Genomic DNA, 11,198 nt, shown 5'->3' on the forward strand with positions numbered 1-11,198 from the left:
TTGCGACGGACTAATTCCGTCGCAAATCCGTCGCAAATACACATTTGCGACGGAATAAGAATGATTTGCGACGGAAATGTCCGTCGCAAAACCACTGAAATCCAGTAGTGTGAACTCCACAATCACTGCAAAAAAGGAGGAAAATAGTGAAGATATATCAAAATTGAGAGTTGACATTAGGTACATATTAAGTAACAATAACTTAAAAAAACTGCAGGTAAATAAAAAATTCACAAGAATAAAAAAAACTTACATATCAGTTTGCACAGGTATGTTTTCCACATTTTCAATTCTGAATGGATCAGTAGAACTCTTTTCCTCATAAGGACCGGTAGTAGTATCAATGTCATCCCGAGAATCAAATAAATTGACTGCATCAAAGTATAGTGGAAGCAAGACACTATAGCATTCAACATACTCGTTCGTTGATTTGTCACGTCGCGCTGACCTCAATGAATTGTAGATATAGATGCACCGTTCCTTAAAATTCAGACGAGCTAATATCCAATGCCAATCTTTCCCACAATTAATCGGAAAAAGAACATCATCGACATCAGCCCACTTGGTGTTGCAACATATACGACCACCGTTAATGTAATCAGCCTCGGTACTTTTTGAAGAAATAAGTGACAAATCTTTGCTTTTCGAGTACAAATTGTAGATGGCTTGAATACGTCGATCGAAGAAAGTATCAGTAGTTGTACATCTGGTGGTTGCAGCATGTCCAAGTTTCACCTTTTTCCTCAAATAGTAAAGCAAAATATCAACATGCTGCCAAAATGAACATAATTTAAACATAAGTTAATATAGAGTTCACATATGGTTAATACAACTGTCTTCATTAATTTAAATAATAAACAAAAAAAAATTAAAAAAACAAATAAAAAAGGAATATACTAACAGAACAAGAAATAGGCTGTCCAAAATGATAAAGTTGGTAAAACCATGATTTCAATTCAATATCAACCACGCCGAATCGAAAACGGGGACACAAGATGGCATGCGAATCTTCGTAAATTTTCTTCCTAAAAATAAAATATAAACAAATTAGATAACTAAACTTAAGAAAAATAGCAATAGAAATAAAATAAGTTGAGATTCTAACCTAGACTTTTTAGGACGTCCTTCTTCCAACCATTTCCGAAAAGGTTCCTGTTTCTTCAAATCACAAAAAAAATTGCCATTTTCATGAAATGGACAAATACGAACACAACCAATAGATTGCTTCGGAACAATACAGCCTGAAGAAGAACCAAACTCATTCAGAAAAGGCGACTTCATCAAAAAACTAGGTTTAATAACCCTCTTAGTAGGAACTGGGGTATAAAAATCAGGATTTATGGAATCAGTACCAAAGTTAGCTTGGACATAATCAACCTATCAAAAACATAAAGCAAGAAGCAGTAATAAATTGACCAAATATAAACCACAAAGAATGAAATAAAAAATTTACCTGTCTCAACTTCAATTTAGTATGAGCTTCCGCTGCTTTTTCGAGAACCTCATCGATGTCCTCAACTGATAAATTGAAGGTTGGAGAAGTCAAAATAGCATTGCTTTGATCCGGAACCTATTGAATTAAAAGTATAAGAGATAAGCAAAGAAAAATAAAAAAACTAAATTTCAAACTAATAAATATACCTCAGTAACCGGAGAGACAACAGCAGCAGAATCCATATTTTTTTCAGTCGCAAAATCAGAAAAAACATTGATCCCAACAGCAGAACCAACATTCTTAGAGCATCCAGCAGCTTCATAATCCGCAACAAACACACGATCAAAGAGTAATGGAGTAAATGCTGGAAATGTGGTGAAAGTGACGAGCAGTTACAAAGATCGTGGAGTAAATCTGAAAGAGTAATGGAGTTAATGGGAAGCAGTTAAGAAAAATGAAAAATGAAGAAGAAGAAGGAAGTGAGGGAAATGATAGGGTGTTATAGACAGAAAGTAAAGTTGTGTAGCATAAGGATAGAATGGGAAACTAAAAAGTAAAAAGGTATGCGTAGAAAGATGATTAGAAAAAGGGGGATTTTTGCAAAAAATAAAAAGCTGGGTTATAAACACAAAGATTTGAATATTTGGGTGATTTGGTGTAATTTTCTCTTCTTTTATTGGCTTAACACATCAAAAGCCTTGTGTTTTAATTTTTTTCATTTATCTAATTTCTATTTCAAGTTTGTTATTTTATTAGATCTCGTTTTCTATTTAATGGTCTGTTATGGACGAAAATCGTGAAAGTGTAATTCAATTGTTTGTTAATTCGTTAACAATTTGTACTTCAAAAATAATAAAAGCTCTTCTACTTTTAAATTGTTTTGTCTATCCAATCTTTTATTTAAGTTTTTTTATTCAATATGTCATTATATTTATAATTTTTTATTTATATAGTCGTTCTTTATGTTCGATATAATTTCACTCATTTAACCAACATGTTGAGTTAGGTAGATACTTAAATTCGACCTCACGCGCGTTTTACGGCGAGTGTATTGCACATTCTTTTTCCGTCCAAAACATGACCAATAAATTTAAAATAAAGACTAGATAAAGAAAAAAATTGAAAAAAAATCAGATAAACAAAATATTAAAAGTACAGGGACCTATATATAGATTTGGCCTTTTTTATTTGACTTTAAAGCATAAAAGTCATTGCATGCCAGAAAATTACGACCAATCAAGAGGCTAAAAAGTAAAAACAATACTATAACGAGCTAAAACGGTGCGTTTTAAATTTGATAAGGTAAGGAAATCCTCTCCCTCCCTTATCAAGAATCCAAATAACTTCATCACAGTACAAAAATACATGTCCAACACTCCCCTTCAACTCCAATTCCCTCGTCTTCATTTCCATCTCCATAACTCCTAAACCCACCATGGACAAGCTAGCTCCATTTCAAACCTACCACAACCCTTCTCCAAACCAAAACCCACTCACCCACAGGCCAAAACAAACCTCATTCAACTCCCTTGCTTCTCCATCTCTTGCACTCGCACCCATCTCCCCTGACACCGCCCCCCTCTCCGCCTCACCATTACCACAATTTCAACCTTTAAATCCCCTCAAAGATGTTAAAACACTTGAATCCGTTAAAATTAAGCATGCCCAGATTCTTAAAACTCGGAATTCTGACTCAAAGGCTGAATCTTTGATCACTTCCTACTTGGAACTTGGTGAGTTTAGGACAGCTGCAATGGTTTTCTTTGTGGGTTATGCGAGAAACTACGTTGCGTGGAGTTCTTTCTTGGACGAATTTCAGAGTTTTGGAGGTGACCCAGTTGAGATTCTCAAAGTTTTTCAAGAATTGAACTGTAAAGGAGTGGTTTTTGATAGTGAAATTGTTACCATTATTTTGAAGATTTGCATTAGAGTAATGGATGTGTGGCTGGGTTTGGAAGTTCATGCTAGTTTAGTAAAAAGAGGGTTTGAATTGGATGTCTATGTGAGGTCTGCTTTATTGAATTATTACCAAAAATGTTGGGATGTGGATACTGCTAATCAATTGTTTGATGAAATGTCTGTTAGAAATGATCTCTTGTGGAATGAGGCAATCATGATCAATCTGAAAAATGAGAGATTTGGTAATGCTGTGAAACTGTTTAGAGAAATGCAATTCTCCTCTGCAAAAGCAAAAGATAGTACAATTTTGAAGATGCTACAAGCTTGTGGAAAGGAGGGAGCTTTAAATGAAGGGAAGCAGATTCATGGGTATGTTATTAGAAATTCGCTTGAATCGAATTTGTATATATGTAATTCTTTGATTATTATGTACTCTAGGGATAGTAAACTTAGACAAGCTAGAATAGTGTTTGATTCGATGAAAAATTGTAATGTGTCTTCATGGAATTCTATAATCTCAAGTTATGCTGCATTAGGTCAGTTGAATGATGCTTGGGAACTTTTTCACGAAATGGAATTATCGAGCATGAAACCTGACATTATAACCTGGAATTCCTTATTATCAGGTTGTGCTCTTAATGGGTTAGATAGAGAAGTCCTGGTGATCTTACATAAAATGCAAGTTGCGGGCTTTAGACCAAATTCAAGCTCCGTTACTAGTGTTCTTCAAGCTGTCATTGAACTGAAGCTCTTGAAATTTGGAAAGGAAATCCATGGCTATGTGATCAGAAATGGGCTTAACCATGATGTATATGTGGAAACTTCATTGTTAGACATGTATGTGAAGAATGATTGTTTACCCATTTCTCGGAGAGTTTTTGATAGTATGAAGAAGAATATTGTTGCTTGGAATTCTTTGATAACCGGCTATGCGTATAAAGGCCTTTTTCATGATGCTGAAAGACTGTTGGAAAAAATGGAAGAAGAAGGAATTAGAGCAGATATTGTAACATGGAATGGCCTCGTTTATGGATATTCTATGTGGGGAGATAATGAGGAAGCTATGGCTATTATTAATGAAATCAGGAATTCAGGATTAACTCCAAATGTTGTTTCATGGACTGCCCTCATATCAGGCTCTTCGCAGAACGGTAAATTCAAGGAATCTTTGGAGTATTTCATCCAGATGCAGCAACAAGGTATTAAGCCAAACTCAACCACTATAACCAACTTACTAAGAACTTGTGGAGGCCTATCTTTATTAAAAACTGGTAAAGAAATTCACTGCCTCAGTGTAAAAACTGAATTCGTTGAAGATGCATACGTAGCCACAGCTCTCATTGACATATACAGTAAGTTGGGAGACTTGAGGAGTGGCTGTGAAGTTTTCAGGAAGATTAAGAACAAAACATTAGCCTGTTGGAATTGCATGATTATGGGGTTCGCCATTTATGGGCTTCGGACTGAAGCAATTTCGCTCTATGATAAAATGCGACAAGTAGGTATCATGCCAGATTCCATAACCTTTACTGCTCTGCTTTCTGCATGCAAGAACTCAGGTTTAGTAACTCAAGGATGGAATTACTTCGACAGTATGAAAAAGGATTACAGTATAGAACCAACAATTGAGCACTACTCTTGCATGGTAGATCTGCTTGGCAGAGCTGGCTATCTTGATGAAGCTTGGGATTTCATTCAAACAATGCCAGTAAAACCAGATGCTACTATTTGGGGTGCTTTTCTTGGATCCTGCAGAATATACACAAACTTGGAGTATGCAGAAACAGCAGCTGAAGAACTCTTCAAGCTTGAACCATACAATTCGGCTAATTATCATCTGATGATGAACTTGTATGCAATGTCAAACAGATGGGACGATGTAAAGCGCGTAAGAGACCTTATGGATAATAAAGGGGTGAAATCCAGGGAAGTATGGAGCTATATACAGATTGATCGTGAAGTTCATCGATTCTTCGCTTGGGGGAAACCCCATCAAGACGAAGGGGAGATATACTTTGAGTTGTATCGATTAGTTGCTGAACTGAAGAAAGTCGGATATGTGCCTGATATCAATTGTGTGCTTCTCGACATTGAGGAGGAAGAAAAGGAGAAGGTACTGTTGAGTCATACAGAGAAACTGGCCATTACTTATGGACTGATCAAGAGAGAAGGTGGTGCACCTATAAGAGTGATAAAGAACTCAAGAATATGTTCCGACTGCCATACAGCAGCAAAACTCATTTCGCTGGTGAGAAGTGTTGAGATTATCCTGAAAGATGGTGTTCGCTTTCACTATTTCCGGTCAGGGGAGTGTTCTTGCAATGACTTCTGGTAAAACCGGCATCCTTATATGCCTGATTAATACTGATAACATTTTGTAAATTATTTCCAACTCGGAGAGCTATACAAAACCAATTGCACTATTTATATTTTTTAATCAAATATGCAATTACGCTTATGCTCCTAAGGATCTGCATCTACACACTGATGCAATGGTTTAAGTTCAAATAAACTGATTACAAGTATTTTTATAAACTGACTGATGTATGGTAAAAACATTTTAAGTAGCAAGAACCCACTGAAATGGCACAACTAAAAGGAATAAAGAACTGCTACTGCATGTTGAAGTTCTTCTATAGCAAACCCTGCACCTGGAAGCTATAACTATTAAATAAAAAAACTACAATTTGAAGGGACCAACTGTGTTTGTTACGTGGATATTTACAGATGACCAAAGTCATTTACACACCATACACAAAACAGTAAAAGCAACAGTGAAAAAGGACCTATGTTTCCCCAATAATAGGAGCTTTGAGGAAACTTGTCTGAGACCTAATAAATAAAACAGGGGAAACCCCACATCAGATGTTGAGGGACAAAGCAAACTAAGGGAAAACAGGTAAAAAAATGGCGTCCATGGGCTGAAAAAGGGAATTCCAGCACCACATGCAAAACTTCTGGAAATAGGAAAGCCTACTCCCAACAATCTCTACATATCTTCTGGTATAAGGACCTTCACATAGCAGGCACAGCAACCATAGTAGGCATAATAGCATATACCGAACCCACCCATTCAGAATCGATTGATAGGTTCAACACGATCCTGCAATGCCATCCGCTCTGATACATCAGCCAAAGATTTGAGATTGCACTTGATGAGAGCCTTCACAAAGTAACATGTCTCATCCTTGGTGTTTCCATCAGGCGCGTCCACCACAAAGGACTCAATAACTAACGTCCCCGGTCTTCCATCAATAACCTCAGGATGAACAGTCATGACTGAAGAATAGTTCTGCACAAGATATAGCACAGTAAGACAGCGATAGTTTACACACTCCATAGACAGTATAGCATATTAAGTAACAATTACTTAAACAATATAACCGCAAAGTTCAAGTACCTGCGGTACAATATACACCCACATGCTTATGAGCACCCCAACATAACCGCATAAAAACTTAAATATTTTACACATACAAAAATTTAGTAAAGGTGAATTTCGCTTTTCAAGATAAGTGTTCTTAAAACTAGGACACTACAATCTCCAGAAGCATAAAGATTTCAGCACCCAACTTTAGCTCCCATGTGCTATGCTATAAAAAAAACTGCATAACATGGCTGTGATGCACAGTAATGGCCCCTACTGGAACTATTTTATTAACCAAACAAGAATATTATTAATGAAGGAAAAAAGCAAAACAACAAAATCACGCACTCCGATTGCCACGAAACTCAAAAGCACATGCAAGATATCAAATTTCACTAGATTCCATCTCTCAATTTACAAATTAACACGGACAAGTAGAATTTTTTATCTTTTTTCCGGATAATTAGGGAAGGGGGGCGTTTGTTAGAGGAATTGAACCAACGACCTTAGTAGATAGATTGCTGTCAAACTCTTATACCATTTGAGCTAACGAGCAGTAGTTCGTTATGCTCAATCAATCAAGCATATAACCGTTGATAGATAAAGTGATGTAATTTATACCTTTAGCCTATGATCACCACCCACAATCTTGATCCCAAGAATGTGTTCTTCGTCATCGAGAAGTTCAAGCATCTCAGTGCTTGTAGTAGCAGGTAGTCCAGATTTAACGTTCACTTCCCTAACACTTCCAATCCCCAACTCTCCGTTAACTATACACCTACTCACAAACGGCTTGTACCTCTGTGGCTGATCAAACCGCCTCACCAGCGACCAAACCTAATTCAAAACCATTCCAAAACCATCAGTAATCATGCATGCAAATAAAAAAAACAAACCAGATCGGTAGATCAAACCATTATTCAACCGAAAAAACCACAAAAAAACATTTAAAAATCAGAAAAAAAAAACACATACAAGATGAACAGGAGCTTTGATATGCTTAACAAGAGTAGAAGTGCACTGATTATCGTTAATCTGATGCCTGTGGTGTCTCCGAATGTACTGTGACTCAACAGCGCTGTACACATCGCCGGCGCCGTTCATCTTTATAAAATATTATAGTTTATAGATGAATTTCCGGCCGTTCTTTTTTGTTCTTGTTGTTCTGAGTTTGATTTGAAGATAAGGTTTTGGAGTTGTAGTTGGTGGTGGTGAGAGAGAGAGAAGGGGGATGAATGATTCGATACAATTTGCGGAGATAAGCTTTTAGGTAATAGCTTGACTTAGCAGACTATCAAAATGAATGTATCCACCGACAAATTCTTTATTTTATTCATATACTCATTTAATATTACTACTTGCCTTTCGTAAGCCAACCTTTTTTAATTCATAACTAGCCTTACTTCTATTTATGGGTCCATCTTTTCGTATGAGATTAAATTTATTTATTTACATAAAATATTATTTTTGTTGTCGATAAGGTCGGCATAGAGGTGAAACAACTTCGACGAGCATGAATGTCACTAAGTTCAACAAACAACAAGGTCGGGAACATAGTAAAAGGCCAACCACATAAGGCCTATAGGAACGATAGCTAGTACCGAGTTACCCTAGCTCGGTAAGGTGAATCAGCACATAGCTCAGACACTAAGAATCCAAACCAAGTACTGCTTCCTAGCAACCGAAATTTCCACCTCGTTACCCGCGTTTGAGACACCTTCCAAAAATTTAACATAATGGATAGCTCACCAATTAACATAAGAATTAGAGAAGAAGCATCTAACAGATAGTAAACCTTCTATATTAATCGCCTTATGATATTCTCTTTTTTACACACATCATCTTACTCTTTTTTGTCTCTTTTATTTTTCTTACTAATACTGACTTGTGTGAAAGAGTGAACAGTCAAAAATTCCTTCTGGAGTTCTTTTTGACACCTCTACTCTTGAATCAACCATAAATCCACCCTAAAACTTCGATGATTTACCACTTGACCATGACTATGAGATTTCTCTTTACTTTGATCATTTTGTTACTAAGTACTTGTCAATCATTGTTGGTTACCGATTTCTACTAGGAGGCATAGAGGAGGTATCTTGAATCCATGGGTGGTGAGAGAGACGCTTGTCCCCTTCGAGATAGGGATCTTAGCACCTTTAACTCCACCAACAAGTGATATTACTTTTATATCTTTGGTCACAACCCTTATGGGTAATTCTTTAGCCACCAGTAGTGGCCTAACCGTTGTTCACCCGTTTGGAATGCATGTTCGCCCTGTTAGTGATATGCACTAGGTTAATCATGTTTGACCATGTATTGATTTTATCGTTTTGTTATATATTGATTGGTAGTTTTTATCATATTATATTATGATTAAAATACTTGAATGATAAATTCTTTCTAAGGTCATCAAGTATGTGATTTGATAGTAGAACCCTTAGGTTTTATAAAGAATTATATTTCATCTATCCCTAGTATTAATAGAACACTGAGACTAGTATGATGTTAACTGATGATTATGTTTTACTAATCATGTATATGAGATATAAAGTCAAATCATAGGTGCTATTTGATAAATAAGGAACTGGATGACCCACCTTAAGAATACTACATAGATAACTGTCATAAGCAATTCTCATTATAGTTCTATTAGTATAATCCTTTGACCTTTAAATCACCATGTATTTCTACATAGCTATTTCATGTTTTAATACAGTATTACATTATCTTTAATAGGATAGTGAAATAGATTGTCATTGGATATGAAAGTAACTATGTGAGGAATGTGAGTGACTGAGAAGGAATTTGTCCCTCATTTATTTGGATAAAATATCTATGGGCCCCTTGAAGAAGATAGACTGAAGAAAATGCATGTTCATGCTAAATGAATTGATAAAGAGTTATCATTGTCAGTCTACTTGAAATCAGGAAACTAATGATTAAATATTATAAGGATGACAGGACTATTCCTTATATTTAATCAGGATATCGAGAGACAAAGGGATTAAAATACTATTGTAAATGGTTAAATCAGATTATCGATATTTGTATAACTTGGATAGTCATAATGTATTGCTAGAGGCCACTTATGACTTGTGGGCCGAAATAGGAATTTCGGGCCTACTGTCAACGTTATATGAACCTACAGGGTTCCACACTAAGAACATGCCCAAAACATTTATGAGTTGTACAAGCGCAGTGGAATTAAGTGATTAATAGTTTATTATATATATATATATATATATATATATATATATATATATATATATATATATATATATATATATATTATATTATATTAATTGAAATTTAAAATTTAAGGATAAGTGTTTTCCTTAAGTTATTATCTTTTAAAGATAATAATAATAATAATTAATATATATGTGTGATTATCAAAAAGGAGTTTTTGATCAATATAAACTTATAAGAGTTATAATGAGATTGAAATACGAATTTGACTCAAACCCTAGTGTTGCTGTATGCCTATAAATACACATTAAGGAATAGGGTTTGTGCATCACGAAATTCATTATTCACTAAATCACTAAATAATTCGAAATTGCTTGTGAAGCAATAGTGCTAGCACACAAGCACTAGTTTTGACTAAGGTCTGTTCGTGTAGATATACTCGTAGAGGACGCGTTCTTTTGGAGGCGTTTCTGATCCGAGGCCAGGTATCACCAAAGTGAACCACCTCCTTCCTTCCTACATTGCTGTTGGAATTCGACATACAAGTAAGTGTTAATTATGTTATTAATCTATTTATTCGAATTACATGAATCTTGGTTTGGGTTTTTGATAAATTTTTGAAATTCCGCAGTGCTATGAACCCAGAACACCTAACACGTCCTACAATTCAATCCCTGTCAGACCCTTAAAACCTTTTGGAATACCCCCATATGGAATGCCTCTTTCCTTTTTTGCAAAAACCCACTCCCCAGATACGTCAAAATTTTATACACAACACACTTCTAGCCCCTATTATACCAGCTACCTAATAAATGCTACAACCACCATTGCTACCACCAGAGTAATCTACCCCATCTTGCTTTAGATATAAGAAAATGTAGATTATTATAACCAACACATGGCTTCCATCCACCAGATGCAAAAGCTAATATTAGCTCAGCCATACAAATAGCCTCCCAACCCTATATGATCCCGCCACCAATCATATTGTTGACTCATCTACTTGAAAACAATACTACTACGACTTATGGGTCGTGTGCGCATATCGCGCCACCTTTTTAGAAATCACTTGATATGGTGGAGGGGAACTGGTGTAATATTTTAGGTTTTTCCGGCAGTTTTGCCAAAGTTTCAGATTAGTTTCCGATTGCGTACGTATAAATTTTTGTCCATGTATTTGCATTTTGATTGGGTTTTTTTATGATCTATGCTTTGTTTGAGTTTAAAGTGTTCATATGTGTGTTTTCATGTTGGGGTTGCATCGATTTTGAATCGAGTTTTAAATCGTTGCATTTGGGTTTTCGTTCA

At 35.7% G+C, this 11,198-nt stretch overlaps 2 protein-coding genes across 2 annotated transcripts; one reads left to right on the forward strand and one right to left on the reverse strand.

The window, feature by feature from the left end:
• Positions 1–2,760: 2,760 nt before the first annotated feature.
• On the forward strand, positions 2,761–5,804 carry LOC126686554 (pentatricopeptide repeat-containing protein At4g01030, mitochondrial). Its single transcript, XM_050380670.2, has one exon. It carries the CDS (start codon positions 2,871–2,873, stop codon positions 5,667–5,669), a length of 2,799 nt encoding a protein of 932 aa, XP_050236627.1. The 5' UTR covers positions 2,761–2,870; the 3' UTR covers positions 5,670–5,804.
• Positions 5,805–6,020: 216 nt separating this feature from the next.
• On the reverse strand, positions 6,021–7,998 carry LOC126686555 (abscisic acid receptor PYL9). The gene is made up of 3 exons (XM_050380671.2): positions 7,677–7,998; positions 7,323–7,538; positions 6,021–6,626 (listed from the first exon to the last, which is right to left on the reverse strand). Exons 1-3 carry the CDS (start codon positions 7,803–7,805, stop codon positions 6,408–6,410), a joined length of 564 nt encoding a protein of 187 aa, XP_050236628.1. The 5' UTR covers positions 7,806–7,998; the 3' UTR covers positions 6,021–6,407.
• Between the last annotated feature and the right edge of the window lie 3,200 nt (positions 7,999–11,198).

The sequence above is a fragment of the Mercurialis annua genome, linkage group LG6 (assembly GCF_937616625.2).
Source record: "Mercurialis annua linkage group LG6, ddMerAnnu1.2, whole genome shotgun sequence".
Classification (NCBI taxonomy): Eukaryota; Viridiplantae; Streptophyta; class Magnoliopsida; order Malpighiales; family Euphorbiaceae; genus Mercurialis; species Mercurialis annua.